We start from the raw sequence: 20,454 nt of genomic DNA, 5'->3' as shown, positions 1-20,454 counted from the left end.
ACTGACTTTAAGACCCCCCACTTAAAGTGTATGTTTACACCAGGCATAATCTAGGGACCTTGCATGGGACCTCAACCTTAAGTTGGGTTAGTTGATAGGAGTGGCATATAATCATAATAATCAGTAAACATACGATCGTTCCGATCGGATGTTATAATCAAGCACGAGGAATAAGTTTTAGCACCAACGTTGCGTGCGACAAAACCCGTGGACAAAACCTTTCCTGATTATTTTTGTTCGGCATTGTATAGGAAATTGTGCTGACTACAGTATTTTCACATCAGTGGATTTTGACAATAATATCAATACGCCATCGGTAAGGTTTGAACATAGTATCGTCTTAATTGAGTCGGTAACGGTAGGAAATTTCTGTACCGAAGCTCTCCTCACTTTGCCTCACCGAGTTCCCGTAAGTTTCAAAATGTCCCATTTAGTTGGCTGTCTTTAGCAATCTTTAGTCAACGTCTCATTCCTCCATAAGTAGATCAATCACTTGAAATATTCCGGAACGCCATTTACGCCGGTTGTGTGTTTAACTTTTTTTCATTGTAGTGTTAGTGCCTAGCGAAAAACGTTGACTGTGGGATTGAACTAATCCTTTGTTAACTAGAGAAGGTTTGGTTTGACCCAGAAAGTTTCGACATTGGCACATGGGTACCGGTCTCAGTTCCGCATAGCCAATACGAAGGAAGGAGAAAAAGAAGGCAACAGCTGATCTGTCCTTCACAGTAGCACATGCTTACGCGTCAGAAAGACTCTTGAATATCGTTGTTTTATTTGAAAAATAATGAAGTGTTAGGATAGTGCGACGCGTAAAACGTTATTTCGGTTAATATATAACCAGTTTTGCCTACCCGGGACATGTTAGATACCTGCTACCTGCTATAATATACACGGTCTTACCATTGTCTGGGAAAAATGGCTGACCGCGACAGCGCATCCGAGAGCGACAGCAGCTCGATTGATGGTGGGCCGATAATGATGCCCCCATCACCAGTAACGCGGGAACAACTTCAAAAAAGGATAGAGTCCCTTCAACAACATAATCGCGTCCTGAAAGTTGAGCTTGAAACTTACAAGCTGAGAGTAAAGGCGCTGCAGGAGGAGAATCGTGGACTCCGGCAAGCGTCTGTCATCATTGTGAGTTTCTTTGCTCTCAATGACACCGATTGCAGTTATCGGACACAAATTCATCGCATTTATACTAAGTCGTAATTCGCACACTTATTCTCAAATTTGGTCCCTTCGATGTACCTCCAGTGAAAATTTCCGCAAGCCATATCAATTTGTATTTTTCTTATTCTGAAACTACTTGTCTTGTCATCTGGATCTTTCTAAGTACACTACGAAGTGACCGTGATTCCATTATTCTTATATGCTTATACATACATAGATACTTAATACTTACCTGTCTTCTCTTACCAATTCCGTTCACTTTGATACTCTTCTATCCTATGTTGGCCAGGTTTGTATGTATAGGAAAAACTGGGAAAACGCGGAATTTCTTACAGCAGGGAAAAGTCAGGGTATTCAGGGTTCGTACGTACAGGGAAATCCTGGAAAACCGGGAATACTCGGGGAATTTCTTACACCAATCTTTTAGATTCCAAAAAGCATATGAACCTTGGAATTTCAAATATAAGACTGGAATTTTGAGTATACAAGAAATAAACTCATTCTTATACAATATACTATCAATCTCATTAAAAAATATTGCATTAAAAATTTTGTTTCGTGGCACCGCTTCATACATTCTATGTATATTACTTAATACAAAACTTTCATTTTTTTCTCTTGGAATATCGCTGACTATTGTTTGTAAAATCATTGTCACCCAGTAAAATAGGTACTAGGTAATATTATAGGTATCAGTATTAATGTGTAAAAAATGAAAGTGTAGAAATTGAGGTTGTCCAAGAAAACTATAATCTCTCAGCTGAAGGATTACTCTTTCATTAAATAATATACAGTGCTGTAATTTCTAGAAGAAGACCCATAACTGTTGGCTGTAAAGTTGACAGTGCAAGATAATTTTTATTATTATCGTGTAACATGGAATTTTTTCAAATTCTACATCTGTGGACTAATACAATATGTTGAAGAATTGTTAACATTATGGTAAAGTTTCTAAAGCAATTATATTTTACAAATTCGATACATTTCCATTTTCAATATCATGCTTCACCAATGCCACGAACAATTTAGCAATAGTAGTAATATAATTGAACATATTGTGTTTTATCAAGCCTAAAGATAAATTGCGAATTTTATAAATCTCACCCTTTTGCTAGGATGTTATTCAATGGAGACGCTGACTGAAGATTGCTAAAGACAGCGAGCTAAATGGGTTATTTTGAAGCTTGGCACATGTGGGTGAGGAACGGTGAGGGAAGCTTCGGTACAGAAATTTCCTACCCTTACTGACTCTGTTAACATTTTAAGCCTCATAAGAGAGCCAGTGAAATTTGTACTATATATACAACTATTCTTATAGGCCAAAAAATACCCATGACTAGCTGTCCCTATAAATCTTCAGTCGACAGCGAAGACAGAGAGTGACAAAAGTTAGGAAAATACAGTAGAAACTTTCTTATCTGCGCCTTTATTTCTCAAACGCTCCCTTATCCAAAACGTGCCTTGCTTTATTTGACTAATAGATTCTTTTTTTTTTTTTTTCTATTCGTTCTCCGAATTATAAAACGTTTGGCTAAAGTAAGTCATCGTTTGGGTAGTAAAGGTCTAGATAGGTGATCTAGGTTTTTCGCATCACGATTCCATGTTCAAACTTAACAAAATATTCCATGTTGAGCAGTTTTTTCAGAATTAATAGGATGATTCATTTTCCTTGTTTATCAGTTTTTCTGAAGTTTGTATTTATTGTTGTTTTTTTTCTAAAAATTTAAGTCTCAGCTGACTGGTAATGAGTTGTACTGGCCTATCGTTATCCATCTTTTTTCTTTTTCTTTTTTCGTCATAGTCGGAATTTGAGCCTAATTGTGAGCCTCTCAGGCTTATCAAGTTTATAGAATGGATATTTTCAGCATGTTTATTATTTTCCGTACTTAGGAAACCTATAAGTCATCATTGTCAGTGCACATTGATGTTGTTTGATTTTGATAACCATGGCCTACCTGTGTCTGGGATTGCTGCGACAACAGATTCTGTCTGTCTCCGCTTGGATTGTTATATTTAAGTAGAACGACGTAATTTTTTTTTTTTTTTTAATATTTTCAAACTTCAACTATGCTCCCTAAATTCAGCTAAGCTAACTTTTGGAAATGGCATTGTTTAATTTTAATCATTTCTGTGGAACAAAGCAATACTATGTGTTTTCGAATTAAAATTTGTATACTGAAGGTGAAAATTTCTAGAGCCTTTAGTCATCAAAGCCACCCAACATTACCAAAGTTTTATGGAAAAAGATCAGGGAATTCTGAATTTTCTTATAAGAAAAGTCAGTTAGGGAATTTTATTTGAGCAAAACTGTCGCTACCCACCATCACAAGTTCTTGAAATACGATTAATTCTGACCATAATGGGTCTTTGTGATTTTAGCAAGCCAAAGCTGAACAAGAGGAAGAATTTATTAGCAATACATTATTGAAGAAGATACAGGCCTTGAAGAAGGAGAAAGAAACATTGGCCCATCACTATGAGCAGGAAGAAGAATGTCTGACAAACGATCTGTCTCGGAAGTTGAATCAGCTGCGCCAAGAAAAGTGCCGTCTTGAGCAAACATTGGAACAAGAGCAAGAATGCCTGGTGAACAAACTAATGCGTAAAATAGAAAAACTTGAAGCTGAAACTCTGGCCAAGCAGAGTAATTTGGAACAACTGCGTAGGGAAAAAGTTGAATTGGAAAATACATTGGAACAGGAACAAGAAGCCTTAGTTAACAAATTATGGAAACGAATGGACAAGCTTGAAGCCGAAAAGAGAATGCTACAAATTAAATTAGATCAGCCTGTATCGGACCCAACTTCACCTAGGGATATCAACAACGGTGACACTGCTACCAACTTGAGTACACATATTCAAACTTTGAGAAGTGAAGTTGCTAGACTAAGACACACGCTTCTAATATCACAGCAAGAACGTAAGTGGCTCATTTTTGCTTTTGCATGAAAGCTCTCTTGCTTACATTAATAAGGTATTCACAGTTAACTTTAAAGCTTTAATATTACAGCTGATAGCGAGTCACTTTCCTTATTTTTTTCGTATTTTTTGAGAATTCTGAAAGCATTTAATATTAAATTTCAAAATCGAACAGGTGGGATCAATGAAAGTATTTTTATCTTGTTGAACGTTTTTTAAATCTTGAAAAATAATAGAGAGCTTCACCATTTTTTTCAGTGTGCCTTTGCTGTGGTACAAGATGAAGTAAAATAAACCATATTACCAAAAATTTGATACAATTGCTCATATTGCATCAATTTTTCACTCTTATTAAAATTCCTTAATCAGTCATTTTTAGATCCCGTACACAGATAACGCAATCGATAAAAAAAAGTTTCCTAAAAAGAGTACTACATAATTTCCCAAAATGTGGATTTGCTCTCAGTCAGTCATTGTTCAAATTCAATATATAATCGTTTTTCACAATATTAAATTTTCAAAATATAATTTCAAATTTTGCTGAGAATTAAAGGAGCACAGTTTTTGAATTTACTTATGTGAAGCTCCTTGATATTATTTGGACCTTATAGAAAAAAATTAGTAAAAACTGAATATTTTACTGCAATAGGTCAAAAACAAGTTCCAGACGTCGAATTTGAAGTAGCTTATTGCCAGCCTGTTAAACCTTATACTGCACACCAACGTCTAAATGATCCCCCGGCATGTTCACTGTTCTATATCACAGGTCATAATCTAATTTGATCTGGGATAAGTCATGAAATATAATAAATATCGTTAATTCATTCTTTTTCCAAAAATTCAACTTCACTTACTCAAATAAGCACCTTTTTCTCGTGGTGCAGTATCTCCATATTTTTTGATGTAAGTGCCTGTCTCTTGAGTTACTCAGTCAATTTTCAGCTGAAAATATTGAAAATTCATTTAGTAATGATTTTTTGAGTAGAATGATCCTTTTTCCAGTATTTTTCTTTGTTTTCGGATTTTTTTTTTTAATATCAACTAATTGACCATGAAATATAATAGTTAAACAGTATCCCAACAATATTTCAAGTTATTTAAATCCTTAAATCCGTATCTGCACTATAATTTTTGATGTGGGGTCTCCAGCAACCCCGGAGTGACACCAGTGTTATCCCTTTGAAGAATACATTTTTCCTCACAGTCTGAGGGACAGTAACTTCGACATCTTAAATGAAAATCCCTATTTTTTATTGCAGATTCAAATTTTTCATACGAAAATATACAAGTTTTATTGGAAATTTTTGTTTCGATCCAATACAGACGTCGCTGTAATTGCAAAAAATCAAATTTTTCATTATTCCAAGACATGCGCATTAAATCAAAGATGCAGAAGTACGAAGAATTGAAGAAGAGTGAAGTTTATCAAGAAGTGCCAAAGACTCGTGAGAACATGATTCAGCGCATCAGAAATGCTTTTGCGCAAATAACACCGGAGACACTTCTCAGTTGTGTACAAATATTCAAAGCGCGGATCAACAAATGCATTGAAGTGGAAGGTCACCATTTTGAGTACTTGATGTAAAAGATCACTTAAAACAAGCAAACCAATAGTTTTCGAATTGTATCCCTGAAAACGTTCAACACATACTTCCTCATCTTCAATTTAAAGCGCATGTCTTGGAATAATGAAAAATTTGATTTTTTGCAATTACAGCGCCATCTGTATTGGATCGAAAAAAAATTTTCAATAAAACTTGTGAGTTCCACATGAAAAATATGAATCTGAAATAAAAATTAGGGGTTTCCATTTAAGATTTCGAAATTACTGCCCCTCACGCCCTTAGGGGCTGGAGTGGGGGGTTGAATTTTACGGGGTTAGTTTTCCTTCTCAATATCGAACAGTTTTTGTTATGAACATTTCTTGGTACAATGCGTATTTCTTGAGATATTTCGATGTCTCAAGGTAAAAAACTCACCCTGTATAAAAATTCTTAAGGTCACTCATTTCAAAAATAGGGTCGAATCTGAGAAATTTTCAAATTTCAAAATGGCAGATCTAATATAAGCTAAGAGAATCAATTTTTATGTATTCAGTCCGCCATATTAGATCTGCCATCTTGAATTTTTACATTTTGACGTCGGATTCATTTTTAGCGATCCTGAACACCCAAGATCAAGAGTTCCACTTTTCTAATCCCCATGACCTTTCCACAATTCCATTTAATCTGTAAAATCAGGCATTTACAACACTTTATTTATAGCACTGACTATATTTGCAAAATCATTTTAATCCCTTATACAACATTAACATCATTTTAGAAGTCAAAAATTGAATATAAATCTTGATTAACTGATTCAAAAAAGGTGTCTCATATCTGAGACGCTATACGACAAAAGATTATACGCAGGAGGGGTGTAGTTATAAGGGTTAATTTCAAGGTATAGTTTGCACTCTGTAAAAATGATTGTAAAACAATGTTACATAATGTTCTCTTTTTTCTCACGTGCAATAGCACACCCACAGTTAGTGACTTTTTAAAATTCGCCATCACTACTTTCACTTTTCAAAAAGAAATTATTATACACTCTTACGTGTCAATAGAATTCGTGATACTCATGTCCACATTCTTAACCAACAGATACTGAAAAGATGAAGCGTTATGTGAATGAAGAAAAACAAGTTCGCGAAGAGAATTTAAGGCTTCAGAGGAAACTGCAGTTGGAAGTTGAAAGACGTGAAGCGCTGTGCAGACATCTTTCTGAGTCAGAGTCAAGGTAAATATTTGATTTATTGTAGTCGATGCCATTGAATATTTTATAGATTCATGTGCTTATGAAATTCAAAGCAAACACTCATAGAGCTACATATGTGTAATTCTACGTCAAACCTCACACCCTCGAAACGGTTCTGTTTCCTAATTCTATGAAAGTTCGTGTCTTTAAACAGAGAGAATTGCCCTATTTTCGTAATTACATGCAGTCGTGAATTAAACCCTCCGTTGGTCACCTAGGACAAATTCTTCGACTCGTGCTTTTTCCTTCCTCCGTATCTTGAGAGTGGTGCATGAACGTGGCCTCAGGCCCCTAAAATATTTTATTATTCTGACTATCGGAATATCAAAAATAAACCTCAAACTCCTTACTTCAATTTTTTTTAGAATTTACTCACTCCTAAGTGGGTAAAAAACAGCCTAAGAAAAATTGTTCCTAACTGGCCAATGGCTTGAGTGAAAATATAGGTGGCTAACGAACACTTAAAGAAATCTGCAGAATGGCCGTGCATGGTGATCAGTAAACACTTACATTGCTGGACCTATTTATCATAGAGGGTCCACATAGAGTTCATTTTAAAGTTAATAAATAAACAAGATTTCCTTAATAAATAAGATTTCCTTATGTTTTACATGTACCCATTGTTTCTCCACAATCAAAATTTCAGGTTTTTATTGGATATTAAATGAGGAACACATTTGTATATTTTCAGAACTCCAGGTCATGTAGATTATGGTGCAAAATCCATTTAAATATTTTTACAGATGAAAAATCTCGCATTATCGTGAGGAAAGTGAAATTTATATACATATCTTGAAGGTCAATGTCATTAGCTCTGAAATGCAACCATTCACACTGCTGTCATTTTGCTTCGGTATTGTATAGTTTCCTACCTTCTCCAAATTTGACTTATTCGATTCTTTGGTAAAGCTTACAAAAAACAAATACTGCAGTACTCTCCGAATTGTTGCACCTTCATGAAACATCAAATCTGAGTATATTATTTTTTTTTCGATACACTAATGTTTATACTGGTATACGTAGTTCATTGTCTGTATACCACTTGGCAACAAGTTCAACATTGTGCTCAAGTGACGAGTCATTAATTGCTCATAAGTATAAAGAAGATTTTTCAAAAACTCAAGATAAAAAGACTGTTATCTATCTATTTATTCAAAATTACCTTTTTTAATTCATTCTGTTCCTTTAAATACCACTTTCGCACTAAAAAATATAATTATGAGCTGAAAAATCATTTCTGAGGCCAAGAGAAAAAATCGAAATCCCGTAAAAAGAAATTACATGTTTTATTTATTACAGTCTTGAGATGGAAGAAGAACGACATTATAATGAGATAGTGATGTCTGGAGGAAACATCAGGAATCGCACAGTTTCTAGTCCAATTCCCTACAATCCTTCACCAAGCTCTTCTCGACCTCTGAGCCCAGGTAAAAGTTAAAAAAAAAAAATCTAATTCCCCGTAAATGTACCTGAAATTCCGATCGGTCAAGTTTGATTCCTGGAATGGAACCTAATTATCTATTCAAGTGTAGAAAATAGCGAATTTATGGTTGAATATAGCATTGATCTATAATTTTGTTTGCTATTGGAACACTTTAATCAACCACAGAAATTCAGAGTACATCATTGTTAACCACTAACAGTTCTGGATCAATAAACCCTACCTCCTGTGTCAAATTTAGCCAAAAAACGAAAAATAAGTTTAAAAAGCTTCAGCAATATTATTGTGTTAATGATAGTGAATACAAATAAAACAACATTCCTACTACGTAATAGAATCCTTAATCCACGTGAAAATAGAACAGGTATTTTTAATCTGATTCTCATGTCTGGGCTTACTTTCGTCACTGTAAAGATCTCCAAAGATTTCCTGAAAAAAATTTACACCAGTCATTTCCAGAGTGGATAAATAGTATATTCTGTTACGAGTGTGAAAAGCGAGCAATTTCCGTCATACGAAGTTTTCAGTACAAGCCACAACAATTGCTATAATCACATAAGTCAGGTATCGCCTATTGGCATGTATGACACACACTATTTTTTGCGACATCTCTAAAGGAAAGCTTAATTAGTGAAGTATCGAAGGAGACACTGACAACAGAGAAAATTGTGGTTAGGTAACCTATGATCAACAATAAAGTATATAAAATTGAATTATTAAAAGTGCGCATTTGCCAAAGAAAATACTAGCATTCAAAATTAAGCATTTCATGGATGCATGAGTATCGTCACACCGCACTGTTCGAAACTGGGACTCTACTCACACTCCACGGTCTTTGAATACCAAACTTTCCCAGCAGGTGTAAAAAATAAATTTGTACAAGTATGGCAGGATAGATATATGTCACCAGTTACCGTTGCGCGGTATAAATATAGTGTAATGTAAGATCTCTTGAATGTTTTTTAGACAATTTAAGGAAATCCAGTCAGTGAGCAAAATGAACCTAAAACATTAGAATCGGATCAAGTCTATGGAGTTCAAGCATTTCGAACATTCTAATAATAAAACTTTTTGCCAAATTGTTCATAACTTAGCTTGCGTTATTCAAATTTTCTCAGATTCATTTCTTTACATCGTAAGGATATTGTTTCATTGTGTTCACTATCATTGGCGTAAATAACATTCCTAAAGATGTTTCAAACGGTTTTTTTTTGTTCCCTCTCAACTTTTTATTCAGATGGTGAGGCCCATTTATCTTTAAGCCGGTTAAATCTTCTTTCGGCATCATTATTCCCTAGGGGTGATTCACTGCGAAAAAAGTAACACTATGATTTCATATTTCATGATTACTTACATTTTATGGAGTGATGATCCGAGATTGCTTGACGAATAAATTTTACTTCGATTAAATGATTTCTCATGATTTCTAACAGTCGGCTGACACAAGTTTCCCCTTTCACTTTCTTATTTGAGAACTTATGACATTCTTTTACCACAGTAACAAAAATAAATGTTCAAGATAAAATTGACTAGTAAGCACTGAAGTATAATAGTACTGAAACGTGCACCGTGTACAAAAAACGTGTCCCCAGTGTATCCCCACTATCACGTATATGCCGTAAAGGTTGAACAAAGACAGTAATATGCTCCCCATTAGTGAAAGAGAGATGGAATCCCCCCCCCCCCCCTACTCTATCTATTTCTATGCCAATCAAAAACAAGTATCTGTAAAAGATAGAATCCTCCCAATTTTCTATTCTTTGCGGCGGCACTCTCCCGGGCAATGCTGCGTTACGGGAAGTGTTCCAGTATTATTATACTTCAGTGCTAGTAAGAATGGTACCATTAATTATAATAATAACAAGCAATAGAAAATTCTTTGCTTTTCTATTTCGAGAGTGCGCTGCGAGCAAACTATGTTACCAATAAATGTGGAGGAAAACTCAAAAGTTTTACTAACCTTTGGTTACTTCATCACGCAGCTTGATTCAGGTGTTAATGTTTTGCAATAGGTTGTCTTGAACAAGGGTCCTATATTTTTTTTTCATTATCAATTTCAGTTTTCTCATAACTACCAATGATTACTACTGACTTCAGTGTGATTTCAGATATTACTAAATCATTTCGAATGTTGTTGCCACATTGATTCCTTGAAACACCCCTTCATTATTCTATTAAATTGAAAATCAAGCCAATTTTTGTCTCATCACAGTGCAGATTCTTTATGGTGCTGCTTCCTCGCTTTCAGGCTCGGTTGCTGTCCCCCACTACCTAGCCCAAGCTTTTCTGTTAAGCACAATTCTCAATAGTGCCACGCAGCAACGCAACGTCTTGCACGGTCGTGGGTGACTGATAGGGGGGCTCAGATTCGCAGAAAATCACTTCCCCTCTTGTACCGTAGCAGTACTATCGAGAGAGTGCACTGTAGTTGCATTTCATGATTAATCTTGCATTATCCCATGACATCAGACTTTTTGTCAAGTCCTGGTGATCATTTAATTTCAATTTGTTTTTTCTCACAATACAAACTTTGTAGGTATCAATATAGTGGGATCAACCTCACGTGACAGTTTCAATGCAAATCGATGTTACGCTTGTGGCCAGCCCACTGTATTGCCATTTGCCAGTTCATCTCCACCATCTGGGGTAAGTGAAATTTTATCGGAATTGACCCTAAATTACACAATATGTTTTTCATAAAACAAACTGCACACTGGGTCGTTACTCAAATAAATCTGAAAAATTTTTAACTTATAATTTGAATTATTTACTGAGGGATAAAATCATATATTTGTCTTTCACAATTTCCAGAGGGAAATGCAAAGAATATGTTTCATTGCATGGACAAAAATGACTCAATTTGCAGCTTCCAGGTTAAACCGATATGGTTGCAATATTTTCATAATATTAATGACATTTGAGTATATTTCTTTTTCATATTCAGTATTTTAATTTATATTTATTTTTTAATACCTCGTTTGAATATTGTGTTGTTTCTGAACTGTAAATAAACCTCTGAAAAACTTTGAACAAATAGCGAAGATCGTTCCTCCATTTCAATAATGTACTGTTCAGCATAGTCGGGCTTATGTTTCCAGATGAATTTTTAAAATAAGTCATTAGAAGTGAATGACATATAAATAAGTGGATAATGAATTCTAGGGTCATATTGTTGCACCAACTGGTAGACGCACATCAGATCGTTTCGTAAAACCAGCAATACCGCCAACAATTATAAACACTGGTGGCACTCCAATTCCGTGTCCAGCAACAAACACATCTGCTGGCTCGCCGATGGATATCTCTAAAGCATAATTTGAACAATCCTAATATACCAAACCGGTTATTCATTTTTATATGTTAGGGAACGTGCACAGCTCAGCATTGTATTTTTTTTTTTCAATTTTTGAATGTTGTACGGTACATGGGAAATAAGCGGATGAACAACAGATCTTAAAAACAAGGTATTACAATTCTTTACAAAAACTCATGTGAACGTCATGTCTTTCAGTTGAATTAGTGTAAATCATTGGAAGAGGTACGAAAATGTTTTTAAAATCGTAAAAGGAAAGGTAGAATCTTCAAGTTATTGATATCATTACAATTTTTTTTCAATAGCTAAATCACAGCACAAATTAGCAAGTATGTGTATCTCAAGCTCAAAATATCACCAAATGTAGGTGATCAGTAACATGAGTTTTTATTGATATATTGAAATTTTTTTGAAAGATCATGTCGCAAAAGTCTCGTATTTCGGATTGAAAAGTTTTACTTCGATCATGTTTTTACTAAGTCACACACATCATTATTGAATACGGGAAGAATTCACATTCGACAATTTCGTTTATAGTTTTTAAATCTGTTGCGTATTTTCCTTTTCATAAGAATGTACGAATTATTTTATAATACTCTCAAACTCTAAGAACATATTTTGTCTTTCTAATTAGCTAATATTAACAAAACTCTTGCAATTCAACTTCTTTCTCATATTTTGTCAAATGTTGACTTTACGGTTGCTACATAAGCTTCTCAGGAGTTGTATCACCAAATGTTTTTTTTTACTACTCTTCATATGAAACTGACCTTAATAGTAGTCTCAAAATCTTTCTATACGAGCTATGTGACGTGTGTATGGGCTCATAAACTAAATGGTCTGTAAACTAATTGTCGATCACTGACTGACGGATACTTCGAAACATGGCCTAGGAAGGCATCTTATTGAACTGTTACAGTTATGGTTGCTCACTTTGGATGATGTTTTCTATTATGACTTCCGATGCTTTATTGAGCTGAGCGTGAATCTTATGTAAGGAAGGATCTTCTTTTATCCGTAGTGTAATGAAATGCTTACACTATCTCACATATTAGCAATTACAATATGTACGTTCTCAGTTTCAGCTAATAGTTCTTCAACTATCTCCTTTAAACCTTATGACATCTTTGTTTGTCTTGAGAACTGATGAAACATAAGTGAAATCTCTTTCAAAGATTGATAGATACTGATCTATATTAAGCTCAAAATCTACTACGTGTTTCTTTTCTTCGACTTGTGTTTCCTCATTAGAAATCATCCCTCCGATCTGTTTCTTAAAAGTTACCGGAAGCATAACACATGTGCGTAATCAATTCTTTCTTATTGGAGTGGTGTACATTTTCTCAGGTCTTGTCATGATGTCTTTAGATCTGACACCAGAAATGATAATATTTTGATCAAATGTTCGCTTGGCTAATTTTCTCGTAGTTTATCACAATAGGATCCTCCTTTATAATCATCTGACATCCAACTTTTTGATTCCAAGTAATTTTTTTTTTTCACAAGGATGTTTAGTAATCTTAATAGGATTGATGGCTCTCTTCAGAATATCCCGATGAAGTCCTTGTTATTTAGTTGAGGAAGAATGGCTTCTGGCTCAGAGATAGAGTCAGGTTCTATCATTTGCGCTGCCTCTGTAAAGTTTAGCACTACCTCTAGAAGAGCATCATCACAAGAGTTCTCCATCATTCTGTTTAAGCAGATAGATCTGGTTTTTATCAGTGTCTGCTCTTACAAACGAATTTGTGGAATGTGTATGTTGTCCTTCAATCATCTTTACTTTCATCTACTGGACTTCTGCGATACAAAATGGGACTAGAGTATCTTGTACAATTATGGCCTCATTCAACTGCTTAGATTATTTTACAACATGATACGAATCAGTATTTATATTTTTTAAATTAACGTCTATTTCTCGATCGTTTTTTGCTCAGTGATAGTTAATTAACTATTATTATTACTAGTGCTATTGAATAGAGACATCTATTATTGTTATAAAAGTGGCTCTTTTTCTTTGCAATCTATGTCATATCTTGATGTGATTAATACAACTTCCAAACGAGCCTGCAGTCTATGTAATAGAAAAAAAACTAATTCACGAATCAGAAATCAGAAACATGCGATGCATTTGATTTCAAAACAGTGCATAACGAAATTCCAATGAATTCAAATAACACTTGCTGCTAAAAATGAACAATAATATAGTTTTTTAATAATCAATTTCAATTATTTCAAATTTAGCTGCATTTGTCAACTTTATTTTATTTCAAGAAGAACTGCATGAAAAAACTGTAAGTCATAAAAATGAAAAACCCATGCAATGCTTGCGCCTTCCATAAACTACTTATACATAATTTACAATTGAATGAACATTTGTTTTAAATGGAGAGTAGGAGACAAAGTCTTGTAATCTTCATAAATAACCTATACACTGTGTGAAATATTGTTGGTTGGAAAGGTCTATTACTTCGTTTATAACTAGAACACCCAATATCGGATATTGACAAAAAATACTGACCCTTACATGACATGATATATAACGCCTAGGGATATTGGAATTAATGAAGAGTGTGAGATTTCCATTATTTACCCAAGGCTCAACTAATTATTATTCAATTTTTTTCTTCACTCACACCTAAAACAAAAACATTTTGCACCGCACTCTTCATAATATACTATAATCATACCTGCCACGTATTTCAGATATAACAATAAATGTTTTGAAGTTTTTAACATCAGATCATACATATATTTTTTTCTTTCGTGTATTCAACATGCCTAAATGTAATCGATAGGGGTTAAATAATTGATGTTGTATGAATATAAGGATTGTTATCTGGTTGGTTTACTGTCAATTTTTGCTTTCAATAATTAAAAATTTGCTTCGAACTAGTACATCTGTCTATTTTTAACTTTCTTCAATATTTAGTAATGCCTCTATGCAAGAACCTTTAATTAACAGAATGTTTATTCTTGTGCATACAATAACTATTAATGCTTAGCCTGGGAGCAGGTACTTTGGCAGTAAACCAGCAATTCACCTGAATCAAGGGTTCAGGATGAATCTCTGATAGATATATACTAATAGATACGGCCTTCGAACTGCCAGTATCTCTTATTTGTTGAACTGTGATTATTGAATGTTACTTAGCAGCTACGAATAACACTATTTCTTTATAATGTTAGGTGGATTAATCATATTTTGACGAAATAGATAATCTTTTCATACCTTTATCGTTTTCAGATTAATATTATATCATCGTCGTCATCGTAATTGTCGGCGCTATTTCTATAGTCCTGAAACTAATTTGCAAATTGCCTCCAAGTCTTAGATTCGTAATTTTTTATTTTTTCCAAAGTGTTGAAATAAATTCAACTCACTGCCTAAATAGAAGATATCAGCAGTTCACGGTCGACATATGCAACACTCGCTAAACATACGTATAATATATTAATACCTTGGTAATGACTCGTTATTTAATATAACTACTATGTAATAGGTCTCGATCAACTGGATGAACTTGCACTTGAAGATAATTTACTAATATGTATCATTATTTAAGAAATAAGGTCAATGAAAAACGTTATCTCAATTGTCATTCACCTGAAATTCTGCTTTAGGGTTATCTTGCAAGTCAAAAGTGTCAACTTTATTAGGTAAATCATGCATTAGAGAATCCGCCAAAATTATCTTTGCTCGTATTCAAATCGATTTTGGCTGTCCCAGTACAAGCGTTAGAATTAGCTTCACCACTATCTTGGTCAATTTTGATGATGATGATAATAACAATAATAATAATAATAATAATATTAATAGTAATACGCTATTTGAGATGTCGCTTTGATGATCATTGATATCTAATATTGTAAAAGTAACAGAGTTCATTCGCACTTTTTAAAGTAGAGGAAAGATAATCGAGAGAAAAAATAACTGAATTTTGGAATTTAGATCTGTAAAAAAATAATTTTTTTTGCTGCTAAACTTGGTGTGTCGTCTGAACAATGAACAAGATTGTTGGATAATATAATAACTTTCTATTCGATTTACATTAGTGAAATAAGCTAAGTTTGTGTTCTTGAATGTATGGCGAGACACAATCTCTTATTTATTTCGTTCCTATTTGAAAAAAATTTGTCCATGAGGGGTGTTGCCCACTTATTATTACTATTACTATTATTATAATAACCACAGGTCCTGTAATGTATATCTGAAACATAAAATTAGTTGATAGATTTTTTTATACTAACTAACATTATTTGCACACGTTAAGGATTGTTATATGGTATTAGACCTATACATAACTATGACTCTGATCAATGGACCGAACCATTGTTCTAAAAAATCCAAAAACTTATGAATCAAAAAAGAAAAGAAAAAAACATTTTATTTTATCAAAATTTTCACTTACAATCGTCTTAATACAATTTTAGTTGTACTGTTATTGCATAGGCGTATAGCACATTCATGTGTTCACGTGCATTATCAATTTGATGCAATACAGTATTATATGGTGCATTATTATTGCATTTTCACAATTAAACGATACAATATTTACAGGGATCTTCTTTCCATCATGATACGAGAAACATTACTTATTATTATTATTATTATTATTATTATTATTATTATTATTATTATTATTATTTAATGAAAATGTAGTTTCATTGCCAGTGAAATTTATGTATTCTGCCTCATGTTTCCATGAAATACACAATCTTTTTGCTATTGATGCGTTCTTAACAGATTTGTCTGCACTGCAAAATACTGAGATCGATAAATAGAATTCTGTTACCAAAACCCAGAGTCCTGCACGTTACGCTTTCCGATTACTGAGATTCTTAAATATCACTAATTGTAAGAGATAATCCTAGCTAAATAATGTATGAAATTTACAAAGATCAGCAACTTGAATCAACCACTGGCCCGTTTGAATGTTTTTCAAAAAGTGAGATAACAATATTATGTTACAAACTTGATTAAATTGTTGAATTAAATTGCTTCTGAAAGATCTACAACTAGCGCAAAGTAAATGATACAAACTAAAAAATTGTCACTATTTTCTGTAAAAACCATACGAGATTTTGTTTAATAACAGTGAATTTCTTCATATCAAATTGTTTTTATATCATAACTTTCGTTAGTTTTTTTTTTTTTTTAGAATTATTTCATGTATTTCAGCAAACATTTTTGCAAAGTCAGAAAAACTTTTTAGAATTGGGAAAAGTATATTGCTTTACAATGCATGCATTCAAAGTAGTACAGAATAACTTCTTTATTTCAAAAAGATAGATGTATATGAAAAATGCATAGAAATGACCACAGTAGTCACAGTATTATGCTATGTAATATTGGATAAGGTAACGTAGTCGGTGGTAATATTGGTAACAAAGATTACATTTTATGATCCAACTCCGGTACAATTTGTGTAATCTGGAACTATTTTAAGCTTGAAATTGCCAGTCTTGATATCACTAACCACATTGTTAATGAAACAGAATTTTCAAGGGGGCACGGCCAACTGAGGATATTTTGTAGGGGCCATAATGCATCTTTTGGTAGAACAGCAATAGGTTCCAAGCGGTAAAGGTACAACAAAATTGCAACAATGATACCCTGAAAATATTGACCAATCAGTATTGCAGGTATTAATAGAGATTGCTTCATTTACAAATTTCATTAAGTACTTGCATTCAATATTCTTATGGTGTATGTAATAAATAGTCTCAGCTTCATTCTCGACATCGTCAATGCCTGGACTGAAAAATATACATATAATGTAATCGTATACAAGATGACCCAAAACTATGACCCTATAGACTATCCATGTATTCTTGGTGAAAATGTGTAACTGAAACGATTTTATTTCTGATAGGAAATTCATCGTTTTTTAATTACAGCCAGTTGGAATCAGTCAATCAATCCACTAGCATCTGATGAGGGCTGAGAACAGGGCTGAAAGATTGTCATGCGCTTAGCAGCTGTACTGGGTCATAAGATGCTACTAGATTTGACAATTTCAAACAGCTGTAATTAACAAACAAGTTTCCCTACGAAAGTAAGAAACGTTTTAGCATGAGATTTTCATCTGGAAAACATAGGTAGCCCATAGGGTGATATGGTCCTGAGTCACCTAGTATAATAAATAATAGGGGTGTGCGGGTATCCAAAAAATCAGGTACTAGAACTCAGGTTCGGGTCAGGTTTACATTAGGTTGGGTTTTCTAGCAATCCCAAAATTTTTGGGTACCTGACCCGAAATTAATCCATTTTACCAGATCCGATTTTACAGAGAATTTCAGTACCCGTACACCCCTGCTGGCCGATAATAAAATTATTTCACAATGATGTGCTAATGAAGCAGATGTGTAAGAATTGGAGAGTACATTTTTCGGTGAGCCTATAGTTTGATTTTATGAGAATAGATCCTCCAGAACTCATAATTCCAGACGGCTATGAAATTGTCCTTCAGATTTTCGACGAATTTGGGATTTTTGGATAACCTGAGATTTTTGGGTAACTCGAGATTCCCGGTACCCGAAATTTTCAGGTAATCTGACATTTCCGAGTACCCAAAAGTAATCCATTTTACCCGACCCAACCCGAAGAATTTCAGTACTCGCACACCCCTAAGAAATAACTACTTCAAGATATTATCATAATGACGATAATGAAAGCGAGAACTACAGAGCATCGCCAGCATTGATTCCTTGTTCCTTGAATAATCCTGTGGTTTCATATGCTATAAGCAATAGTTGTAATGTAACTCAACTAGGTTCAGTGTCGTGATATTTCTTTTAATCAAAATAAATTTGAAATAGATATTTTATCCAGCATTGCATTTGCCTATGTCTATATTGTAATCTGAATAAGTTGTGTTTACCAATGGGAATAGTGCGCAAAAACTGACAAACATAACTTCAACAAGATATTTGATGTGCGAAATTCATGATGTGGATTCAGTCATACCTCTGGTGGATAATTTGGCTTCCAACTTATTACACTGACGCTGAAGCCTTGCATACTTGGCAAATTCATCAACCATTGAAATTTGTTCCATTTGACGATTGAGCTCAATTAAATCTCTGTGTAGCGGTCGATCTGATTCAGCTTCTTTAGTTATACAATCTGTGAGCTGAGAGTAAAATTATTGTTTGAATATTGTCGCCGAAAGGATCCTCATCAAAGTTGGAAGTATGAAGTGACTAATTATATTCACCACACACAATGAAAATAGATACACAATTCCACGCAATACTGTATTAAAACTGGCTTGGTGAGTTAATGAGAAAATCAACAGCCTTATATTACTGCGTTTGATGTACTCAATGTACAAAATGCAGTTTGATGTACTCGCAACACTAAGAATGCATGTTTATGTTCAAGGTCTTATTTGTGTGAGCATAAGTTTCTTCTTTAGTGGTAAATTTCCCATTTATATTGAATTTACAATAATTTTGAAGTACATCTATTATGAATGTGAAAGGAGAGATAGATTCCTCATTTATAAATGGGTTATCACGGATGTTGGGAGAAGAAAAATGCTTATTATTCTTTCAATATTTGAATAGATGTAAAGTATTCTTTCATTACGCTATGTGTAAATAAATCTATACTAGCAAAAGCAAACAAAAAACTATACTCGAAGTAAATACCATTGGTGGCAAAACCTAACTGACAAATTAGGAATATGTGAATCCTGACTCAATACTGATTCATTATATGTTACATGTGTAAAAAAAATTTGGAAAGCCATTTGCAATTAACAATTACCTAAGGTATTAAAAGTGAACTCACAAATTTAGCTATTGCTGGAATAACGAGTTCCAAAACGCAACTAGCCGTAGAAATAATAAAAAGATAATTCATCCTTGAAATATAATTAATATCAATTTATCGAAATACAATCTGAATTTCAGTTATTAATTGTTGAATTTCGCTAACTTTAGATTCTATTAGTACTCATCAGTTATCGTGTCGTGAGATTTCATTCCCACGGATTAATACGTGCATTGAGGTTATCATTGATTGTATCGGTGACTGACGGTAGCCAAAGGCCACTAAAGACAGCCAGCAAAGAGGTGTTTTGAAACCAGTGTTGCCAGATGGTTCACGTAGCTTCCCCCTAGGCGATTTCTATTTCCCCCTAAAAATCCCCTAAATACCCCCACCCTTACTCCCTCAGAGGATTGTGCCGATCAGGGGGAGTTCACTCTTTACCCCCACTCCAAGCAATTTTGGCAGGCTGTAGGAGTAAGGCGCGACAAGTTACGAAAACAAAATTCTACTAGAAGTGAATATTTTACAGTGGTAGAACTGCTAATAATAATAATGTGCACATGTGCAGCCGGAAAATAATATTCCGCCATTCTTGTATCCTATGTTACTGCGATTACATGTGTAAACATTGGTTATCTTGAATTTTTTTGTGATTTCGAGCATTATTTGTCATTTACTATTTATTATTGATTTGTTATTTTTATTTAAAATTATTTATTTTTGGAGCTGACTTTTCTTGCTATTTAACTATTTACAACTGCAATTTTTAAAATCATATTCTCTTTCATTTAAACTTCTGCGCTTAAATTTTCTCCAATCACATTACTCGGTAGAGGGCGCTCTTAACATCCTAAGTAATGCTGACATGTTACTATACTCTAGCAAGAAATAACTATAGAAATAAAGTAACTGCGAATTTTCCAATATTGTGTTGGTACAGTGTACTCCTGCAGCCTGCCAAAATTCGGTCCCATCTAAAAGCATTGAGTGAACTCCCCCTGGTGCCGATTGTGCCAACCCAGCGGCTGGATG

General features: G+C 33.9%; 2 protein-coding genes across 3 annotated transcripts; one reads left to right on the top strand and one right to left on the bottom strand.

The window, feature by feature from the left end:
- Nucleotides 1-470: 470 nt before the first annotated feature.
- On the top strand, nt 471-15,760 carry LOC124298029 (coiled-coil domain-containing protein 6). 2 transcript variants are annotated; one of them, XM_046749585.1, is made up of 6 exons: nt 471-1,140; nt 3,556-4,096; nt 6,738-6,873; nt 8,191-8,318; nt 10,869-10,978; nt 11,144-11,327. In XM_046749585.1, exons 1-6 carry the CDS (start codon nt 919-921, stop codon nt 11,282-11,284), a joined length of 1,278 nt encoding a protein of 425 aa, XP_046605541.1. In that variant the 5' UTR covers nt 471-918; the 3' UTR covers nt 11,285-11,327. The 2 variants fall into 2 exon arrangements, with proteins under 2 accessions (XP_046605541.1, XP_046605540.1); XM_046749584.1 differs by lacking the exon at nt 11,144-11,327 and adding an exon at nt 11,495-15,760 and having other exon boundaries at nt 473-1,140.
- A 1,143-nt stretch (nt 15,761-16,903) lies between these two features.
- On the bottom strand, nt 16,904-19,725 carry LOC124298041 (guided entry of tail-anchored proteins factor 1-like). The gene is made up of 5 exons (XM_046749598.1): nt 19,588-19,725; nt 19,441-19,513; nt 18,613-18,778; nt 17,335-17,402; nt 16,904-17,259 (listed from the first exon to the last, which is right to left on the bottom strand). Exons 2-5 carry the CDS (start codon nt 19,510-19,512, stop codon nt 17,083-17,085), a joined length of 483 nt encoding a protein of 160 aa, XP_046605554.1. The 5' UTR covers nt 19,513; nt 19,588-19,725; the 3' UTR covers nt 16,904-17,082.
- Nucleotides 19,726-20,454: the final 729 nt, after the last annotated feature.

The sequence above is a fragment of the Neodiprion virginianus genome, chromosome 2 (genome assembly GCF_021901495.1).
Source record: "Neodiprion virginianus isolate iyNeoVirg1 chromosome 2, iyNeoVirg1.1, whole genome shotgun sequence".
NCBI lineage: Eukaryota > Metazoa > Arthropoda > Insecta > Hymenoptera > Diprionidae > Neodiprion > Neodiprion virginianus.
The sequence above is the reverse complement of the archived record's forward strand: the minus strand, read 5'-3'. Positions and strand labels throughout refer to the sequence as shown.